The sequence below is a fragment of the Triturus cristatus genome, chromosome 6 (genome assembly GCF_964204655.1).
Source record: "Triturus cristatus chromosome 6, aTriCri1.1, whole genome shotgun sequence".
NCBI lineage: Eukaryota > Metazoa > Chordata > Amphibia > Caudata > Salamandridae > Triturus > Triturus cristatus.
Window position 1 is genome coordinate 1,076,928,297 of NC_140589.1, and position 22,761 is coordinate 1,076,951,057.

Below are 22,761 nucleotides of genomic sequence, written 5' to 3' on the forward strand. Positions count from 1 at the left end.
TGGGTGAAGCTCCTTTATGCTGGATCAATGGCTCAGGTGGTTGTCAAAGGGCTGGTTTTTCGGTCTTTCGCGCTCGGGAGGGGAACTAGGCAGGGGTGCCCGTTGTCCCCGCTGCTCTTTGCTCTCGCCCTGGAACCGCTCGCTGCCTGCCTCCGTTGGGAGCCCTCGATTAGAGGGCTCCGGTGGGCCCCGTGCTTCGAGGATCGGGTTTCATTGTACGCGGATGATATTCTCTTGTATCTCACCTCACCGCGGAAGTCGCTCAATGTTCTCTTTGATGTCCTTACTTCCTTCGGGAAAAACTCGGGTCTGATAATTAACTGGTCCAAATCTTGTGTGTATCCTATCTCTGGTGGTCTTCCTCTCTTGCCACCTCGGCTTCCGCTCCAAATATCTTAGTCTGGCTTTAAATACCTGTGGGTGTACGTTTCGTTGGATCCGGCGGTCCGCTATGAGCAGAATCTCCTGTCTCCGCTCCGGCGTTTGAGGGCAGATACGGCGCGGTGGTGTAAGCTGCCCTTGTCTCCGCTTGGTCGCGCGGCGCTGTTTAAAAGGATGTCCCTTCCCAGATTCCTTTATGCACTCCAGAACTCCTTTGATGTCATTCCTGCGGCCTACTTTAGGGAGGTGGAGAGTTTGCAGAGGAGACTGGTTTGGGACGGGCGATCGCGTATCGCTTTGGCCAAGCTGACTCTTTCCTGATATGACGGGGGCATCGCGCTTCCTGATATTAGACGGTACTATTGGGCCTCCCAGCTGTCTGCCATTAATCATGCTACGTACGCTCCTGGTTCGAACCCGGCATATGAGATGGATAAGTTCCTGCTCCCCGGCGGTAACTATAACAGAGCGCTTTACTCGCGGTCTGCTGGTAGGGCCCTTACGGGCCCTACCAGGATTGCGGTCCGTGTATGGAAGGCGGCTAACGTAGCGATGGGCTGGAGTGAGCGTTTAACGTGCGCCACTCCTCTATTCGACTCAGACCGCTTGGGAAGCCTCTGGACAACGAAAGGCTTCGAGCGCTGGGATACGATCGGCATCAGCAGAGTGGGGGACCTGTGGGTTAAAGGTGCGGTTAAATCCTTCGCGGCGCTTCAGCGCGAGTATGAGCTTAGTGACAGAGAGTTCTTCCGTTATGCACAGGTTCGGCACGCCCTGCTTTCGGTCTTTGGGGAGGGGACCACGGTCCCTTCTTCTTCGCCTCTCGAGGACCGCATACTCGATGGTCACGTCCCCGACAGTACTATCTCCCTGATTTACAAAAAACTGATAAACAATCGGGCTGACCTCTTGGTGCGTCTTCGGGAGGCATGGACGGGAGATGGGGTGGAGCTGGACGATGAGGACTGGCAGACTGCACTGTCATCCCCTAAGGAGGTGGCCATCCCGGCCCGTCTCCGCCTGGTCCAGCTTAAGATTCTCCATCGTGTATACGTGACGGGCCCCCGCCTGGTCTCGATGGGGTTTTCAGACGACGGACTCTGTAAGCGTGGCTGCGGGCTCAGTGCTACCTTTCTCCATATCCTATGGGAATGCCGCGAGGTGGCGGAATACTGGCGCCGGGTGCATGATATTATGAGACGAGTCACCGGGGTCGCTCTGCTGCCGGAGGTGCGTCGTTGTGTGCTGAATGTATGGGAGCCCAATGACTGCAATGCGGCTCAGGCTCGGTGGGCGGCCTTGGGGAACATGATTGCAAAGAGAGATATTGCACAGCTTTGGGGTTCCCAGCGGCCTCCCACCGTATCCGTCTGGAAGGAGAACATGGACTGGTGCATGTTCAGGGAGAAAACGGTGTATGTGGCTCGTGGTAAACCGGGGGCTTGGGGTAGAATTTGGGGGCAGTGGAACGCGTATCGTGGGTCTATCTGTGCTCCCCCTTTGGTGGATACGTCCGGGGTTACCTCGTCCCCCTGATCCTTGAGGGTTCCTTGTGTATCTCGTACTTTGGAGTACAGATTTGGTTCTCTCGTGGCCCCCCCCTCCCTCTCAGGTCTTCTTTTATTGACCGCCCTCGGGTGGTTGGGTGTTGACTCCCCCGGCTGGTGTTCGCCGCCCTTCATAAGTCGTTTCGCCTTGTTTGTTGTATTTTTGTATTTTCTTTTTTGTTGTTATTTATACTAAAAGCGTGTATTCTGATTTCCCTTATGTGCAGTCTGATCTACTGTGATAGTGCGGAGCCCCTGTGGGCCAGTCATTGTTTTCTGATATGCTGGAACACTTCGACTACTAGCGGCCGGCCCTGGTGGTTGTAGGCCCGTGTTTGTAACCCTTTTTGTGCACAATAAAATCTTTTCAAAAAAAAAAATATATATATATATATATATGTATATATATGTCAGTTACAAACCAAAAAAAAAAAAAAAAAAAGAAACAATGAGTGCGTCACAATGAGAAACTCAAAGAAAGTTCCAACTTCTCAGGATGAAAGGAATGTTGGCAGCATCATAAATGAAGGTGCGTCACAATGAAGAGCAAGGCAGAATGTTGCTGTGTGAGGAAAGTTTCACCGCTCTGGTTGTCAGGGAACACTCTGCGCAGGATGCCAGTCAAGGAGATGAGGGGGCTGCGCTAGTTGCCTAGGAGACGCTGACAACAGGGCTGAGGCGTCATGAATAACTCGAGCAAGCAAAACAAAACGGTTGAAACTTGCGAAGTAGCCCGTAAAAGAAATAAAATTGAAATAACACACCTGAGCGCTTGTGGGTCCTTATTAAAGTCTTGACAAAGTCTGGAAATTAAGTAGCCTGTGAAATCTCTGGCGTCGCAGGAAAAACAGCGTAAGTGGCAGCTGGCATTTAGACGACGAAGCTATTCTTGTCTGTAACCCCACTCCTGGTACCAAATTATGTAGCAACCGCAGAGATAAACAGAATGCGATCCAGACTGAAGTTGTATTCCTGTTGCTTCTTTATTCAAGTTTCAGGAATCAGACAGGATACTAAGTAACAGGACCCACAGCGGAGTCTACTGCTCAGGATGAAGTCCTAAGAAAGAATGCCTAGTGCGCAATAGGATTCTAGAAGATGGAACGACAGGAGGAGAGATAGAAAAGATAGAGGGCAAAGTATAGAAAGAGAAAAAGGAAAAGAAGAAGAGAAACATTACACACTTCTCAAAGATAACGGCATCCATATTCATCAATATGCTGATGCTACACAACTGTGCCAGAGAGTCTGCTCTGTGTCAGACATACAAAGCTTCAAACACTATTTGCACATCATCTAGACCTAGATGGTTAGAGCCTAGCTGAAGCTGAACCCAACCATAATTCCTGTTATGTGCCAAGACAGTAGAATTCACCCTGGACACCAACTTCATCTTCATGCAACATATTGCCAAAAAAAACAGCTGCCTCTTTCAATAAAGCAAAGCCATGTCTTCCAGAAAGCAATTTCAGACCTTCTGTTCAAGCCTTCTACTCTTGCATCAGGATGTGGTAATGCCATACTCTATGGCCTCCCATACGCCACACTGAAAGCCCATAAGGACATCCTGCACATGCAGCACATTTCATATAGGGCTTAAGATACATGATCACATCAGGATTTATCATGTTGGAACTCCATTGACTCACCTTTCCAACACGCATCATCTTCAAAACCAGCTGTATCCTGTAAAAGGACATCAAAACCAGCACCCCCATTTATTTTGCAGTTAAGTGCACCATCTCTGCTGGTTTGAAGCACACCTGCAGCCAGGACACTATCAGGCTGCAGACTAAGAAGTGTATAAAAGAGGCAAGGCAGCAGGCTTTTGCCATATATGGACCCAGGGCCAAGAACAACATACTCAGAGCCATCAGAACAACCCCACCACTGCTCCAATTTAGGTAAGAGCTGAAGATGCACCTCTTTAAAGAACACTACAAAACAAAGCATTAACAGTTCATAGACCCTTAACTCTCCTATCACTTGCAGATGTTATGTTAGTGTTTGACCCTGTACCGCACTTTGCTGCATTTTGGCTAGGTTTGCGCTGTAGAAATACCACAGATATACATACAGGATAATCATTCAGAGGCAGTTTCAGGCAGCAGATGCCACTTAGAGAGTCCCACATTCTTTATTGCCCTCTACGTTTTCAGGCAAGATAAGGGAGATTCTAGGCAACTGGAAAAGTCTAACGTCTGATGCATGGGCCCTGCAGCCTGTTTCAGACTGCAGGTTTGCATTCTACAGATTTCCAGTGGATTCGCCAACCAAACCCACATAATTTTTCCCAGAGGCAGCAAAGAAAATACCTAAAAGATCTCAATGGAACAAATACTGCAGTGTGTCCATGTGAGCATCCAAGGGATCTCCTCAGCAACCCTTTCCTGGTCCAGAAAGCAAAAAGAGGAGTAAGGTTGATTATGAACCGGAGAGAGTTCAACAACTGTGTGGTATACAGGGACAGAACGATGAAAGTCAGTGATATTCTCAGGGACATGCTGCATGTAGGGAGCTGGTTGGCGCAGAAGGGCCTTGAGGATTTGTCCCTAGTGGTCAAAATGTTGAAGCCTGATGTGTGTTTCCTTCTGTTTACAAGGAAGAGAGTCTAACCATCAAAAGGCACCTCAAGGTAACGAGTAGAAAATAGGTATATGTCAGAATGTATGCAATTTCAGATTCCAATTAGGAAATGCTAGAATCTGTAAGAAAGTTGATTTATTGAAATGGAAACATGCACATTACACCATAGTTTAACTAAAAGTATACATCTTTTAAGTACATAAATACTCAAAATAAATTACCAAACTTAAACATTGCTCGAAATATAATTTGAACATACTGAAGGCACAGGATGTGAATCGCAAATAAATTCTTTATGTATGTATATTTGGTACATATATAGTATTAAATAATTCAAGCTTTGAAGTTGTCAACTTGATGTGCAACAATTTAAATGCATAAGGGCAGACTATTACTTTAATTCCTTGCACAGTAATGTTTTTAAGGCCTACTCATGCAGACCACATTCTAAGGCAGTGTCTCATATTTATTACAAATGAATGACAGAGGGTTGGCTCATGCACCTTAACCTATTTTCGATCCTAATATTTTGACTCAATGCTGTGAATTACATCAGGAGTGGGTATAACTTTTACACATGATGAGATAGTGTATATTGAGTTTATGTATTCAGGTGATAGCAGGCTATGTGTTTACACTGTCTGAATGATAATTTTAAAAAACTGACCATCACCGGTGGTCAATACATTTCTTTCCTTCTTCGGTTTCAGGCTAGGATTGATTTGAAAATGTTAATATTAGCTCAACAGTCTATCTATGGCTATGCATCTAGTTATTTGAAGCACATTTAAAATGCATATTCGGGCCAGCTCATTCCAACCCCATATAAAAACAAGAACTGACAAAGCTAATAGGTCTGGCTTTGACAAACTAGGGTGATGTTTTTTTTTTTATTGCACGCATATGCCTAAAAATTAAGACAAAGGAGAAAACAAAACCAAACACATCACTACATATACTATGTGGCCAATGCTTGCAGTAAACATCTTAAATAAAAAAGTAACGACTACAAATAATAGTAATGTATTCGTGAAGATGCTTTATAGCAGGCTGTTAAACTTAGAATAGGTTTAGAAACCCTTTCCAGTTTTAAATTTACATCACATGAAAATCTGATTTTTATTGGTTCAATTACTGCAACCTGAAGACTTAGCTTAAGCACACACATATCACAAAAAACACATAGAGAGAGGACAAAGAATGGAAAGAAAAAAGAAATGCCATGGTAAAGTTTTGGCCCTCCAGGCCTGGCACTGCAGTGCACTTCTTACTAGGCCTATGATCTCATGTAATGAGAAGAAAGGCCATCAATCACAGTGCAACAGATTCGATTACAGCTGACCAATGGATGAAGAGAGCTAACCCCAAGCCCACATGTGTATTTTTTATTTATGATTTTTTTATTACAAGAGGTTGGGGAAAGAGCTAAAGTTGTCTCTAGGCCAGGCCAAAAAAGTGGAGCTGTGGCAAACTCCTTCCTTGTGGTTAATGATTGTAAACTATGGAACTCACTGCTGTTGTGTGTAGGTGAGACAAGTGAGCAACTAGCTTATACGAGGTAGAAAAGGCCTCCTTTCCTGATTTATCTTATTCTGTTAACTTAGTACAATCACTTGAATGCCCTGTGAGGATTTTAGCCCTCTAGAAAAGCATGCAGATAATGTTGAAAATGATCTTCTTAAGATTGGGGGAATTTAGATATTGCCTATTACCTACACAACTATGTGTTGCTTTGAGAGATTGCACCGTTCAATGCAGGACTTCTCAGGAGGCTCTTGAGTATAGCAATTCATGGTTTCAGATATATTTCAGGAGTTTGACCTGAATCTTTAAATACATTTGAATGTAAATTCTACTCCTATTGAAAATCAGACATTACAATACAAATAGTGCCAAGAAACAGGAAAAACGTGCATCAAATTGTTCAATGGTATTGAAAATTAAGCTGGTGCAATGGAAGCCCCCCCCCCCCCCCCCGACAACAATAACACGTTTTATGTATGTTGCTCACCTTACATGTAGATATCTCTACTTTCATATTTTAGGAGGAGGAGGATGGTGAACATATCTAGGATTATCTTCTGAGATTGTTCTAAACACTGAATTAACATGAAATTAAACCAGACTACAAGTCATTTACTGTTGGGGTTGTACTTTAAGTCCTATGCCAATCCAAATGTTGAACAGTGCAGCTAATCCAAACTAAGTGAAAAATTGAACTTATCTCCAAAATAACATCAGTTAAAGTTAGTTAAAGTTACCCAGAGAAATCAAGGCTTGGTGTATTTCCTTCACCACATTTCTGTAAAGTTCCTTCTGCCATCGTTGTAGAGTTTTCCAGTCTTCTTCGGTGAAATAGGCAGCAACATCATGAAACGTAATCGATCTCTGGAATAAAATGTTCACATGATGTAAGCATTAACTTTAGACAAGAATCGTTCTGTGATGAATTAAGCAGAAGTCTTTTTCCCCTGTTCCTCTACTTTCGCCCTTTTATTGAGGACTGAAAACTCTCTGCCTATTTTGTATCTTTCCCTGCCCGTTTCCTCTTTTTTTCTGGCCCTCCGCTGTAGCTCTACCTCCCATTTCACTTTCCTATTCGGGGTGCAGATGTTGCTGGATGCTTCTAAACTAAGTTAAGGAACTGATTCATATATTTCACTTTTTTGCGATACAGCGGCATAAACATGTCAGTCTAGCTGATTAGCGATGAGAAGGATGTTTTGGAAGTACATATATTTACAGGATCTGTAAGTTACATGTTAAGACCTTTTGGACAGTTATCATTAACTTTTATATTTGGGATAAAGAAGGTATACTAGCTACATCTATGCAACTCCCTCTGACGTTTAACCATCTCATCATGTACTTCCAATTTTTGCGACGGTCATCTCTAAGAAAGGTGCCACACTGTAGAAGCGAATAACCCTCAACGTTCATATTTCCATCTTATAAACTAACATGGGAACGAAGCCTGCTATTAGAAAATACTTTTGCTAGCAAAATATGTAAAAGTAGAATGTAAAATATGTTCCAAATAAGGATTAACCACAAGCCCATCCTGAGTCAGGCTTTATGCCAATTGTTAAATTTAAATTTGCCTTGCCGTATATGTCTAAAGAGGGAACGGGGTGTTGTGAATAAGGAAGAAATTAATCTCTGGGTGTACTTTAACAGTTTATCCTTGGAGTTTAAAAATGTCTAGTGTAGAAGAGCAAGATTCTGAACCCTTACACGAAATCCACAATTTAACAAAGAAATCCCACAAGCACTGTGCATTGCTGGTCATAAAACGCTCCAGCCCTTCTCTTATCAGGTCAGCAAGAAGTATCCAATTCATTATTTTCACAAAGATTACAGTTTAAAAATACAAATTACGTCTAAGGAAACACAAATAGTATCAAGAGACATTATCTAATTACACCAGCTTATAAAATCTATAGATACATCATTTTGTATACAGGAAAAATATAAAGCATATTGAACCTACCTTGCTCATGATTTGGTTCTAGGTACAACAGATGCAATGGAAATTTACAAATAATTTGCATTATTAACTAGAGTGCAATACAAACCATCTTTCATTCTTGTTCGGGACTAACACTGCAAATACCTAGCTTACCATTTTGTTTCTACGATTGAAAACATTCTGGCATATTTTACTCATGCGATCCTGAGAATACAATGATGATATTCCAGCTTGCAGTTTCTCCTTTTTCTTATGCATTCCTCACATTTTCAACCCACAACCGGTGGGACACACACTTCCTAAGCTAAGGTCCATACAATCTGCATCACCTCTGGCTCCCGGCTTGAAGAGAATTGTTATGTTTCCCTTTTATTTTATTTCTTGCAAAAATACATTGATGCCCTGGAGTAGAAAGATGTTGTTTAATATAAGTGAGCTCGCGAAGTGAATGCGACAGTGGGAGTGCCAAAGGCAAGTCCATCTGCAACCGTCTGTACTCAGGGCCAAAGATTCTGTCCAATTTCAGTCAGATGATTCATCACTTGAGAAAGGTGAGGTTTTATTAAAGTTAACTCACAAACTGTTGTCTTTACTTGGAAACAGAACTATCCCACAAAGCTATTTAAATCCTAAGGCCAGAAAATCTTTACCATCCCTCTTCTGAACTCCTCAACACTGTTCATTCTGGTGTAATGTGTCCCTCCACTACTTCATATTCCAATTTAAAGAACGTTCTAATTGACTGCCGTTCTTTGAACTCTCCTACCTGTCTCCTGGCCTTTGGTTCCTGTGCTGCATTTGGGAAATCTTCACGACCCCCGCTTCGCGGGCGCCGTTCACCGGACTCCGGGGTCGCTTTGAGGACACGCTGCGGGACTGCGAGGTCCAGCAGGCTACTTGCTGTCCACACCTGCTGCCTCTTCCCCAGCGGACACGCCCTCTCCTGGCTACATAAGCCCAAGAAACCACTCGCTCTACGGGTGCCGTTCTTTGAACTCTCCTACCTGTCTCCTGGCCTTTGGTTCCTGTGCCTGCATTTGGGAAATCTTCATGACCCCCGCTTCGCGGGCGCCGTTCACCGGACTCCGGGGTCGCTTTGAGGACACGCTGCGGGACTGCCAGGCCCAGCAGGCTACTTGCTGTCCACACCTGCTGCCTCTTCCCCAGCGGACACGCCCCCTCCTGGGAGGACCATTTAATTCAAACAATTCCCCGCAACGCGGGACGTGCGCGGGTGGTCGCCGGGCTAAGCCGGGGCAAAGGGCGGGCCGTCTGAGGCCGTCCGAGGGCTGCCGAGGCTGGGCTGGGCCTACCCTCTCGGTTTGTTAATTTTGGTATTGTATTTTGTTATTTTTACTTTGACTGATATCTTCTCCCCGGTACATAGCCAAAAAATTAATATTGTTTACTTGTTATTATGTCCTTACGCTCAGGGAAAGAGACTGGTACAGGTCCAGACTTCGTCAGGGGTGGTAACAGGCCCCCTTGATGCTTTCCTAATTAAAGCGTCGGGTATCTTAGAAAAAGAAATCGCCTTCGTAGGGAAACGTCTATCCCTAGACCTCATAACGGGCAAGCGCTCTTCCCTGGGTCGAATTGCTACAGCGATCTCCCCTAACAAAGTGAGCGCTATAGTCCCCAACACAAGCCAACATCAAGATCCTGATTTAGTGCCGGTAGGTTTATGTCATAATAAGGATGAACCCATTGTAATTATAACAGGTGATGGCTTGTCTTCTAGCGATTCTATTTTTAGTGGGGAGGATGTTGCCCTACATACTGGTAGTCCACCTCAACCTCAAATATCCAAGGGGGTTTCCCAAACTATTAAACGTCGTAAAAGGAAAAGAGTGAATAGAGTTCAAAAGGGAGGTATATCTAAGATCCCTAAATCTAATACTACAGTATTGAATCCATTGGCTGATCCCAGCTCTCATTCTCCCATACCTGTATTAACTGACACTAGTCCACATTGCCCGTTGGCTACAGTTAATGAGAAAGACTTTTATTAAATAGAATGGAAGTATTAGTTAAATCACTTATGTTACCCCTACTCGAACGCACTAGATTGATGAATGCAAAAATGGACTCGTTGGAGGAAATAGTTATCGCTAACAATGATATGCTGAACAAATTAACAAATAGGCAAAATACGTCTAAAACGTTAACTATTACCCCCAAAAATTCTGGGACGGGCGTAAGCACCACACCGGTAACCCAAGTTCCTGCCGAATATCCTAGTATACAACCATCGACAAGCTTAAACACTAAGGATGTTAACATTGGCAAGGAATCCAAGGGAATTGTAAAGGCAAAATCAAAGTCTAACCATAGCGCCCTAACGTTGAGGAGCCAAGAGAATCCCCTTGCTGAGCCCGTTAAGAAGGATCCTAAACAGAATGTCCACTGCATTGACCTTCCTCCCGAGGCCACCCCATATACAATAATTCTGACGGGAGTATCGGTAGTTAAAGAAGAAAAATCTGAAACATTTAGGGAGCTCAAAAATAAAGTAGTCTTTTGGTTGAATAAAAATAGACCTCTCCCACCGACCTCTGTTACGGAAATCCTTAATGTCAGAAGAGTAAAATGGGTGGGGTATTGCCCTAAGGAGCTAGAGGGGGATTGTATTATAGTTAATTTCAGGGACTCGTGGGCGGTGGATTTTATACGAAGGTAACCTAGATTTGGTAGGATGGGTGATGTGCAAACTTTGGACCTTAACTACTTCTATCCTAAAAGAAATAGGGGTCCTCCTACTATACCTATGTTTAATCATCATAGTAAATCCAGGGGTAGATTCCTAAATGGATTGGCACCCTATACCCCTTATCCTATCCCCCATTTGTACAATCGCTTTGAACCACTCTCTGACCTAGAGTGTATTGATTGACTTCCTCCCAATAATGGTGGGGTCAGTCTACCAGATAATAATGTTAGAGTTGGTGAGGGTTCTAATAATATTGACCTAGCAGCAGATGGTGCTGTCAGTTGTAGCTTATGTGTCTCGGTTCCAGTAGATCGTGGCAGGAGTAAAGAGAAAAAAGACAAGATTTGTGGGATTGATGCGGCTAGATATCCCTCTGTCAGTTGTCTGCTAGCAGAGAGGGGCGAGCGGGGCCCAGTAAAGGGGGGAATGAATCAAGCAAAATTAACATTTCAGGACACTGGGTTGAAAATCGCATCATGGAATATTGCTGGACTTAAGGGAAAGTTAGGATCGGAGGATTGGACAGTTTTTATTGACAGGTTTGATATTTTAATTTTTCAAGAAAGTTGGGCACCTGATCCGTTATTTCGGACAGGTTACTTAAACTTTTTTAAACCGGCAATACAGGGGAAAAAAGGAAGAGCCTCTGGGGGCTTAGTTATATGGGCCAGGCAAACTAATAACTATAGGATAGTGGAAGGTCCAGTTATGAACCCTGATATTCTGGGAATAAAATTAAGTAGGGCGGACCACAAGAGCTTGTTTATTATAAACATCTATGCTCGTGGCCTACCTGGGGGGAGGTGTCCCGCAATTATTGATGAGTTGGACTCATACCTTGAAGTAATTGGGAGGGATAACCCCATATTATTAGCAGGGGATCTGAATTGTACATTTGAACCCTTGACGTGTGAATGTCAGGATATACGGGAGGAGGAAGATGCAGTCTGGAATGTTCCAGTCCTGGCCCTAAATCCCATCAAAAAGGCAACTGAGGCGGCTTTACACTGGCTTGGCCTGTGTTTGGAATGGGGGCTAAGAGCGGTTAATGGTCGCTCCTTTTCCGACAAAAATGGCCAACCAACTTTCGATAATGGGGCCAGTACTAGCAGAATTGACTATATTTTGTTAAAAATTGAGTATTGCGTTTCCTGAACACAATGGACGTTGTCCCGGCGCGCTACTTTCGCGAGGTGGAGAGTTTGCTGCGCCGCCTGTTCTGGGAGGGTAGACCGCGTATCGCCCTGGCGAAGCTGACGCTCCCGTGGTACGACGGGGGGGTTGCCCTCCCAGACATCAAGCGATATTACTGGGCCTCCCAGCTGGCTGCGATAAATCACGGCCTTTACGGGCCCGCTCTAAACCCGGCCTTTGAGATGGATAAAATGTTACTGCCGGGCGGCGACTATAATCGGGCGCTTTATTCTAGCTCGCTCGACGCACGTCTGACGGGCCCCACGCGGGTCATGGTGCGAGTGTGGCACGCGGCTAACTTGGCGATGGGGTGGAAGGATCGTTTGACCCGGGCGACGCCACTATACGCATCTGAGCGGCTGGGCTCCCTGTGGACCTCGAAGGGCTTTGAGAAGTGGGACATGATAGGCATCAGCAGGGTGGGCGATCTCTGGACGAGGGGCGGATTCAAAACGTTCGATGTGCTGCAGACGGAATTCCAGTTGCAAGACAGGGAGTACTTTCGGTATATGCAGATCCGTCATGCGTTGTGCTCCGTATTCCCGGACGTTGCCTCCATCCCGGAGTACTCCCCTCTGGAGGATAGAGTGCTAGATGGGCATGTACCGGACGCCACGATTTCATTAATTTACAAAAAACTCATCAATGATCGCTCGGGACTGCTGGCTGGCCTTCGTGAGGCGTGGGGGGCTGATGGATTGGAGCTGGATGACGAGGACTGGGTGTCTGCGGTGGCCTCCCCGAAAGAGGTGGCCATACCGGCTCGCCTTCGCTTCGTCCAGCTCAAGATACTCCATAGGGTCTATGTTACGGGGCCGAGTCTGATGCGTATGGGCTATGCTGTGGACGGGTTGTGTAAGCGTGGGTGTGGTTCTTTGGGGACCTTTCTCCATATATTGTGGGAATGCCCGGAGGTGGCGCGATTCTGGCGTGGTGTGCACGAGGTCTTGCAGGCAGTTACGCATGTGCCGCTGCTGCCCGAGGCGAGGAGATGTCTCCTGAATGTGTGGGAGCCAACCGACTACTCAGTGCCGCAGACGTGGTGGGTGACTCTGGGATATATGGTGGCCAAGCGTGATATTGCGCAATTGTGGGGTTCCCAGAGGTCACCGACTGTCTCGGCGTGGAAGGACAACATGGATTGGTGTATGTTTCGGGAAAAGGTGGTGTATGTTGTGAGAGGTAAGCCTGGGAAATGGGTGAAAGTGTGGGGCCCCTGGAACGCCTACCGTGGGGGAATCTGTACCCCGCCGCTGGCGCCTGATCCGTCACCGGCCCCGTCTCCATAGCCTGCTTGTCTTCCTGGTTCTGGGCTTGAGTCCACTTTGTCTCCGTCCCGACCTATCCCCCCCCTTGATATTCCTGTGGACCGGTAGGGTCCCCCCCAGGGGAGCACATGCTATTGTTTCCGATTGTGGGTTGCCTTGTGGACTTGTTTTCTTCGTTATTTATATAAAAATGAAACCGTTGTGTGGGGTCCGGATGGTGTGGCTGCCAACGCTTCTTTCAACTCCTGTGATCTCTCTTCTGCCGCAGCGTGTGTTCTACTGTTTGTATTATATGCTCTTTCTGTCTGCTAGCGGCCGGCCTGAAGGTTGTAGGCCCATCTTTGTATATCTTTTGGATTCTGTAATAAACGGTTTAAAAAAAAATAATTGAGTATTGGTCTCTGCTGGATGATATGGAAGTTGTTGCTCGGCCAGAGAGCGACCACAATCCTTTAGTCTTAAGTTTGAAATACTTAGTTGGCCAAGGTGGGACAGATGTAGCGAGGTGTTATACAGCAGAGACACTTCTTACTAATGATAGACGTAGGGTCCGTTGGCCTAGGGTCTTGGAGGACCCCGATTTGCTGCAAGAGTTATCCCTGGAAGTATCTTCTTCCTGGGGTGTACTTCAGGATCTGCCCATCGCTATAGGTACATTACATCAGATTAGTAACACACATGACCAGCTATTTGAAAAATTAAAAGTCCTACTCTGTAAACCTGCAAACTCTGGGAAAAGTGCTGCTATGGGATCCCGTCAGAAATGGTATAATAAACCCTGTAGGGAGGCGCACAGCGATTTGAATAAAGTCATTAAATCTAGAGTTAGCCTTGATATTAAAAAGGCCCGTGTGAGGTATAAAAAGGTTCTGTGGGAGGCGAAGCGAGAGTGGGATGAGTCCCATTGGCAGGACCTCTATGAGGCCTGTCTATCTTCCAATCAGATTAAATTCTGGGAGGTGGTGAATTGGGGCAGAAACCCAGACTCGCAAATTCCAGAAAATCATGTCCTCACTGATGCCTGGGTGGACTTTTATTCTTCCCAGTTCAAAGGAATAGTGAACGTACCTGATTATGTGGTGGAAACTTCGATACAATTGCATGACCCACTATCCCAATCTTTAATGTTTCTGAATGAGGATACAGAATTGGCATTGGGTCTGATACATTCGGGGAAAGTACCCGGCATGGATTGCATCCCGGCAGATCTTTTTAAATTAGACCAGCGGATCTGGATCGCTTATATTACGAAGATTGCCAACGCCATTGCCAGTGGGGCCAGGATTCCTGATTCATGGAAAGGGGTGGAAATTAGCCTTATAGACGCCCTACAGAAAGTTGTAGCCAGGATGATCCTTGCGAAAATTCAGATATGGATGGAGAATGAGAGTATTCTCTCTCCAATGCAAGCGGGTTTTAGGTCTAGTATCAGCACTATTGACCAAGTATTCAGATTTATCCAGATATACTGGAAAGTAGTGCTACTGGGTGGAGGAACTATATATGCTGCCTTTGTGGACCTTAAGTCCGCTTTCGACCTTGTGCCCAGGGCAAAGTTATGGGCCATGCTAGGTGATATAGGGATGCCGCAGGACCTTCTCGAATTAGTGATAAGACTACACATGGGCAACTTTGCTAGGGTTAGGTGGGGGAGACAGGGTCAGGTGACGGATAGTTTTCCTGTTACTCGTGGAGTTCGCCAGGGGTGTGTCCTGGCACCCACTTTATTTTTGTTATTTATTAATCAAGTGGTTCGTTTCTTTTCTGAAACCCCCACTGATGCCCCAATTTTGGGTGGTACTAAGTTCCCCTTGCTCATTTTTGCAGATGATACGTTAATCCTCTCTAAGACTCGTAAGGGTCTACAGACAGCGATTAATAGATTTGAGGATTTTTGTAAACTAAATGATCTGCAGGTTAATGTGAGCAAAACTAAATTTATGGTACTAACTAAAACTCGACCCTTAAAAAGTCATGTTAGTATGAATGGGGTTGAGCTTGAACAGGTGGATGTCATGACCTATCTTGGGGTGATTTTAGATTCTCATCTGCGTTGGCAGCCCCAGGTGGACGCTCTTTGCTTAAAATATGCTCGACTTACGGGTACCCTAATCCAGGAGCAGCGAAAATCGCTGACTAAAAGGGTAATGCCAGCCCTAAAAATATATAATGCAAGGATTAGTTCTGCCATATTGTATGGTGCTGATCTCTGGGGATATAAGGATTTAACTCCTCTGGATAGAATACAAAACAAATTCCTACGCAATTTGGTTAGTTTACCCCAATCCACACCAATTAAACCCTTATTGTTGGATATGGGTTGTAAAACAGTTAAGGAACAAGCACGGTACCGGTTGGTAGCATTATGGAGACGTATTTGGACCACGCCAGAACTGGCCCTATTTGCTAAGGAAATTCAAGATGTAAGATCCATTTCGGGTTATGCAAAAATTCCCTGGTTTAGAGAAGTAAGGACAATCTTGGATAATATGGGACTTAGTTTACTGTGGTCTGACCCGGGCACAAATGCCTTTCCCTCTACCAAAGACTTTAAAATGCTATACTGGGCAACTGTAAAACAACAATTAGTCTCGCAATCGGACTCGATTACACTAACGGGTCAGTTCCTAGTACATAAGCTGGATCCCCATATGGAGGATTACTGGGATGTAATTACGAGGAGCCTAGATAGAAAATTATATCATCAGTTTAGAGTGGGGTCTTTACCCCTGAGATCTTTTACTAAAAAGTGGAAAGGCCAGTCAAATGAATACTGTCCATGGTGTAAGGAAAACAGGGAAAGTGTTGGTCACTTTTTCTTTGCCTCTCCTGCCTACTCGGCGCCAAGGTGTAAATGGCTAACGCCTATCTGCAAACGGTTGAACTCCAGGCGGTGTGCAGATGCATTATGGGAATTAAGATTTAATACTACAGAGATTATCATTATTGGCGTGGCGAAATTTTTAGGGTGGGCATGGATTATTAGAGCTAGATAGGTCTAATGTACCATGATAATTTTTAAATTATATGTGTACAAATTTAAAGTTGTAAATACGTCTTGAAATGAGGTTTAATAATCTTTTATGAAATGTTTTATGATTATAAACAGTTGGTTTTAACTGTTTAAACAGTTTTTTATGATCTATGGTGTATGTATTAAATTTTTCTTTTATAGACTGTCTTTTATGATGAAATATCGAAATAAAGACGTATGAACTGAACTGAACTGACTGCCAATTAAAGACAATTCAGTTCGAGCCATACTCTGCAATGTGCAATTCCCTATTGCCCACAGAAACCCAATCTATACCTTATTCAAACAATACAATTTATACATACTTCATTTGACTGAAACTTGGATCACCGCACCTACTAACTCATTTATTGATGAGTTGGTCAGGTAGCATACATTTGTTCACAATACACTGCAGCTCACACAGGAATCCTCTCCTTCGAAAATCTACTGCAAAAATGTAATTGCATCATGTTAAATTAACAAGATATTAATATATTATCTACTGCTTTATTGCCCTTCCCAGGTACCTTCCAATACACTGTCTTTAATAATAGATATAATTGGCAATCTATACCTAAATAAACAAAATCTAATATTGTTAGGAGAACTAAACCTATAGTTAAAAGTTCCCAAAGGCTGTCCCTTAGATGCTTACAGAAGTCTTAGAGAACTATGGCAAGGCGATACAAAAACAGAAGCGATAGATCAATGGATAAAATTGCTGTTGACACTAGCTGGTCGGGCGGCTCTTATGAACATGGTGGTTATCCCTCACTTTATACTCCTGTTTACGAACATCCCACTTTTTCTTTCTCATTCACTCTGGGGCACTCCAAGGGCGCACAAGATTTGACCGCCCTGGGCTGGGAGACAGCCTCCGGTGCATTGGGAGACTCTTATATTGCCTTATGATATGGGTGAACTAAATGTTCCTGATCTTGAAATCTACTTTACGGCGACACAATGTAGTTTTGTGCATTACTGGATACATCGACCAAGAGATATTCTTCACTTAAGGCTGGAGCGAGCAGCAGCAGCTCTCTTATCGTCACCACAGGTGCTTTTTCGTAAACCTGTGTGCCGTTATCACATGTTTGATTCCTTGAATGTCACAAGTTGCTCCCGGACGAATCTCCTGGAGCGCCAAGCGGATGCCCAACTGTACTCAACTTACACTCCATCGCCCTGGTGTCTATGGTTTCCCGCTTGGAGAAGAGAAGGGCGCAGCATGAACACTGGGAACCCTGGGTATTCATACTATGTGAGATTTTTTCGAAAATGGAGTGATGCACAGTTGGTACCAGATCTGTGGCCCTGATGCTACACCCACCGCGTTAACACAGTTCAGTTATTATAGAACTAAACAGACTGTGAGTAACCTTCTGAGAGACGATTTACAGGAGCCTTTGGAGTCACGCGCTCTATCCTCTCTTACAATCTCTTACCCCCATACATATAGTAGCTAGAATATATGCATGTACACAAGAAGAACCTAGACCTGGCCTAACGAAAGCAAGGCAAGATTGAAAAAATTATCTGGACATTAACATCCCGGATAAACAATGGCAACATTGCTGTTCGGTCATAAAATCGGTTTAGTTAAATAGCAGACACAGACTTATTACTGGACTTATTGGGGTATGATAGGAATGTGAGCGTCATGGATAGAGGGCTAGTGGTGATATGCTCATTGCTGGCGCGTCATAGGATAATGATTTGATGGGCGCTCAGCCCGACTCCAAAGATTAAAGGATGGCATAATGATATGACATACTGCAGCATCCAATCGGATGTTTATAGAGAACTACTTCCAGTATGCAGTCACACGAAGGATATATGGGGACCACATCAGACTTATTTAAGTACTATTATTAATGTGGAGAGTGCTGTGGAGGGAGAGATGAATAATGAATAATGAAGAGCCTGAACTGTAATACTGTGTCCTATGTAGGTGGACCTCCGCTGAAGTGTGTGGGATGTATACTGATTTGTTTCCTAGAATATACATTTCTTTCAATATATAGGAACCAACTGCTATTACGTTATAGAATGTGCATTATTCTTTGTAAGTTATTCTGCAGGTTATGGGCCCATGGAGGTCAGATATTTTGTTTATGAAGAAACCTCTCATACTACACTGTCTTTATACAATTATTGTGTCGGTCTTCTAACCAGTGCTCTTTATAATCTATGCTATATGTCATGCTGTAAGTACACTTTACAACTTGGTCATTGTCTAATTACTGCTGTATGTAATTGTGGAAATAACAATAAAAAAAAAGTTTGGAAGTCTTTACTCTAATATATCTTTCCTAAACCTTTTTCCCAGGCAGGTCATCTTCTTAATCTCATTTCTAATTTTAATGAAGTCATAGTGAACACATCAGTTCTTTAGATATGGATGGACCATCATATTTTCCTATTCTCCATTACACTGCCAAAAACTTTATGTAGATCAGCTCCTATATTAAAAATGATAGAAAGATTGTGGTCTCAGTTTTCACCTGAGCATACAGTCCCTTTGATAAAAGATAGATTTATTGATTCATTATCCTATAGCCTTAGGCCTGAACCAAATATGAATTTAAAGTAATTCAATCATTCTCTACTTTAGGCTTTAAATTTACCTCTACTTCCGCTGCAGACCGTGTTGGAGGACAGGACTACATTCCCCAGACTCCCAAGTCCTGAGTCACGTCACAGCCACGCCAGGAGGCGCTTAAGCTGCTGTTGCAGGTCCAGCTCCTCGGGAAGCTCGCTGCGGACCGTACTGGGGGAAGAGGACTGCATTCCCCATCCCCAGACTCCCCGGTCCTGTGCTCATGTCACCACCTCAACCAGAGGTGCTTAAACTGCTGTTGCGGGTCCCGCTCCTTGGAAAGCCCACTGCGGACCATGTTGGGGGAGAGGACTGCATTCCCCAGACTCGCCAGTCCTGTGGTCACATCACCGCTGCGCCCGGAGGCGCTTAAACTGCTGCTGCAGATCCCCCAGCACAGGACGCACGCGGGCAGCGCCCGGGCCCTTCCTGCACCTGTCATCGCCTAGAAGAGACTGGACTGGGCCCGCCTCTTACATCTTGATTATAGCGCCATACTGGAGGTGGTAGTTGAGCTTTCAACTTAAATTAATTCTATAACTTTGCGGCCTTCTTGCTTTTTGGAGTGGTATTTTTCTGCCTGATCCTTTAAGTACGGCCCTGTATTTTTGTTAAAATCAGATCTATTAGTATGGGGAAGAGAAATGCGGAGACCTCCAATGGGACAGAGAAAAGACCCAGAGCTGGCAAGACCATTGCCCTTTTTAAACAAGGCCGTGGGGTGCTCTCAAATGAGATCACTAGTGCTGACATTGAGTTGGCAGTCAAACATCATGCCATAATACAAGACAAAGACAGAGAAAGTGAAGGGGTTGATAGTCCTGCCACTGCCCCCACCAGCGCCCCTCTTATACCTCTATTTTTCCTTCAAGTCCCGATGTCTAATCCCCCAAACACCAAGGCCCACCATACTAACGATAGCGACACCACAAATAAGTGTTCTGACAACATCCAAAAAATGGGTGCCTGGCGCAAAACAACAAATCCGGGACAGCTTTACTTTATCAAACCAACTAGGAAGTCCACTACCGGCCCTAGGAAGACCCAGCTAAACCAGCGCACACAATTTATGCAGCCCCAGGGCAGGATAAAACGGAGAGTCTCCTTGTGGAACTCATTGGCAACCTGGAATGTAAGATTTCTTCAGCTTTAAACGCCTTCGGCACGCATATTACTGCACTGGAGCAGATAGTGGAACTCTCAAAGGGTCTGTGGATAATCTCCAATTGCACATTAAAAATCGGCCCAGTAATCTTCCCTCGAGTATTACACCTAAAATTGGAGCTAGAATCTCTACAAGCGATCCTACTGGTAATCTGGGTGACAGAGTATCCTTCCAGTCCCAGGACACACACAGGGCTCCATCACCCTTACATTCAAATGCCTGCTTACATCTTCAAACTATTCCATCTCCTAAAATGGCGATGTAACTTGTCGGTCAGCTCCTGTTTCTGCCCAGCTGTCTGGCCAAAGCAATTACACCAACCCTGTAATGGCAGCTACCCCGTACATCCTTTAAAGTTTCCTTGGTAGATCACCCCTGCAAAACCACCATCCTGCTCCCCCCTGCGGTCACCCCATAAATCCTTATAATGGTGGACGTGCTTCCTTTAAGGAAGGACGTCCAGGAAAACTGCATTCAACTCAAGAATAAAGTAGTTCATTGGCTGGCAACCAGGGTGAATGTATACCAGCCTCTATCTCAGATCCTGGCAGAAGAGATCTTAATGGTTCGTAGGGTGGGCTGGATTGGTCAGTCTCAAAAAACATCTCTGGGTGACTGCATAATAGTCAATTTCAACAATGCCACGTGAGCTGACATTATTTTACGCGCATTGGGGGGAAAAGATGCATCAATGGACCATATATCTGCTCTTTCTCTGGATTTTTTTACCCGCTGCTCAACCTCGAAATGTTTGACAGGAGAGGCTGGTGCACGAACCAGAACAAGTTGCGCAACGACTTGGCAAATCTCCCTTGAAACAATAGCATTGCAACTCTCCAACTTAGTAACCATTTTTCACCTTTGAGAGAGCTGGAAAAGTCTTATAAACTGGTCACTGCCCTTATTGCTATTGCCCTGAGTGTGGCACCTGAGATCTTCAGATATGGGACTCTTAGAATATAGCTGGGGTCCTGAGCAAGCTCTCAGACGATGGATGGTTGAGCATGATGACGAATTTTGACATTATTTGTTTGCAGGAAACGTGGGACGTAAAGGGGTGCTTACACATGGATGGTTTTACCTCATACTCAGTATCAGCAACTCGTTCCGCCAGTGGAGGCCTTACCACCTTAGTAAATCTAGATCTCAGTTGTAAAGTAGTGGTTTTGAAGTCTAATTTTAAAGACCATTCTCGGTACCCATTTATTATTCACTAATAAGTGTAGATTGCTTCTTATCAACTTTTATAATGCAGTCAGATTGAAGAATGAACCGGATCCTGTCACCAGCCTTAAAGTATTTATTGATGACTTTTTTCAATCTGAACCCCCATTTACTGTGATCATGTTAACGGGGGACTTTAATTTACATCCTTGTTATTTATGCCCGAATAAAAAGACGTAGACTATGAGCACCTATTTATTGACCAGGTGCATTTTAAACATACTCGCCAAGGTGGCATTGCTAACAGTTTAATTGCTGGGCTTAACCTGATTAACTTAATGGACCCCAATCGGGTGAACTCATCTGAGAGAACACCAACATTTAAGGGGGGCAGAGTTCTGTAATTGATTATATTTTTGTCTCTTTCTGTTTATCCTCAGTTCTTTTAGAATTTAAAGTATTAAGGCACAACTTGAGTAATCATTATATAAGGAGCCAATCACTCTGACTGATCAGGAATGGAGGGTGTTGTGGGCTTCTATTGTTTCCACAGTTTTTGTACAAAATTTGTTTTCCACTTGTCGAGCTGATTTTTATTCCTGTTTGTCAAAAGAAGAGTCGGCTCAGGGTATCACAAAGTGCTTTCTAAACATCAGTAGTTCATTAAAACAGCCCTCTGTAAAGCAGGTGCATCCCCTGTGACCTATGAAGTAAGATGGTTTGATGGACGGTGTTCTAAAGCCCATAAGGATCTATGGAACCTTTTGCATGTGACGCCTCGGTGCCAGGAGAAGGTAAAAAGAGCTAGGGCTGATTATAGATTGGCTTGTAAGGATCGTAACCCCTGGCTCAAAGATGAGGCCTAGGATAAGTTATGAACTGCTAGCTTGCAGTGAATCAGTACTGCTTTCTGGTGAGTGGAAAACTGTCCTCTTTTTAGCAACGATCATCTTTCTAACCAAACTTGTACTATCACATCACAAGCTTGGGTTGATCACTTTAAGACCATCTATAGCTCAGAAGATGAGGATCGGGGAACCGAAGGACATGTGGAGTGATCAGCTAATTGTTTTCCAACTATCTGAGGTCACATTGGACATTTCTTGACTACCATCAAACAAAGACCCCGGGCCTGACGGGGTTCTTTTTAAATCTTATATAGAGCTGTGGGCCCCCTTGTTAAAGTTGCATTTAAACTCAGTAGCCTACGGACGCCTTTCACTAACTTGGTCTCAATAAATAATAGTCCCTGTTTTTAACAAGCATTTGCAATGCAATAGGTCTCGCATTTACGCGAGTTTGAGCTATTGACATTGCAAATGACAATGCCCCTTACGGGGTCGGTCGCACCACCGTAGGCACATGTGGATGTTGACCCAATTACGTCTCACTTCTGGAAGTAGACTTACTCACACAAAATTATTTGTGTAAGTCAATGCTTTTACAGCGGTAAAACCACATTTTGAGGACGACATGTGGTTTTACATCCATGAAAAAATTCCAGTTGTGCGTGGAATCTAAACTTGCTAGCACAAATAGCATCGGGAATCAGCCCTTACTATTCAAAACATTGCAAAGTTTATTGCTGTCCCAAGGTTTAGTCCGGTTTCATGGTGACATTGTACAGCGCTACATCGCTCTTGTGTGTGGCTTAGTACTAGT

General features: G+C 44.4%; 1 protein-coding gene across 2 annotated transcripts in view; it reads right to left on the minus strand.

Annotated features, from left to right (window-relative positions):
* LOC146821011 (uncharacterized) overlaps nucleotides 1-22,761 on the minus strand; it is a 640,227-nt gene that overhangs the window by 331,095 nt on the left and 286,371 nt on the right. For both annotated transcript variants that reach the window (XM_085611945.1, XM_085611944.1), the window contains exon 2: nucleotides 6,776-6,902. In XM_085611945.1, coding sequence (XP_085468071.1) covers nucleotides 6,776-6,902 — 127 coding nt within the window. The remainder of the gene's footprint in view (nucleotides 1-6,775; nucleotides 6,903-22,761) is intronic.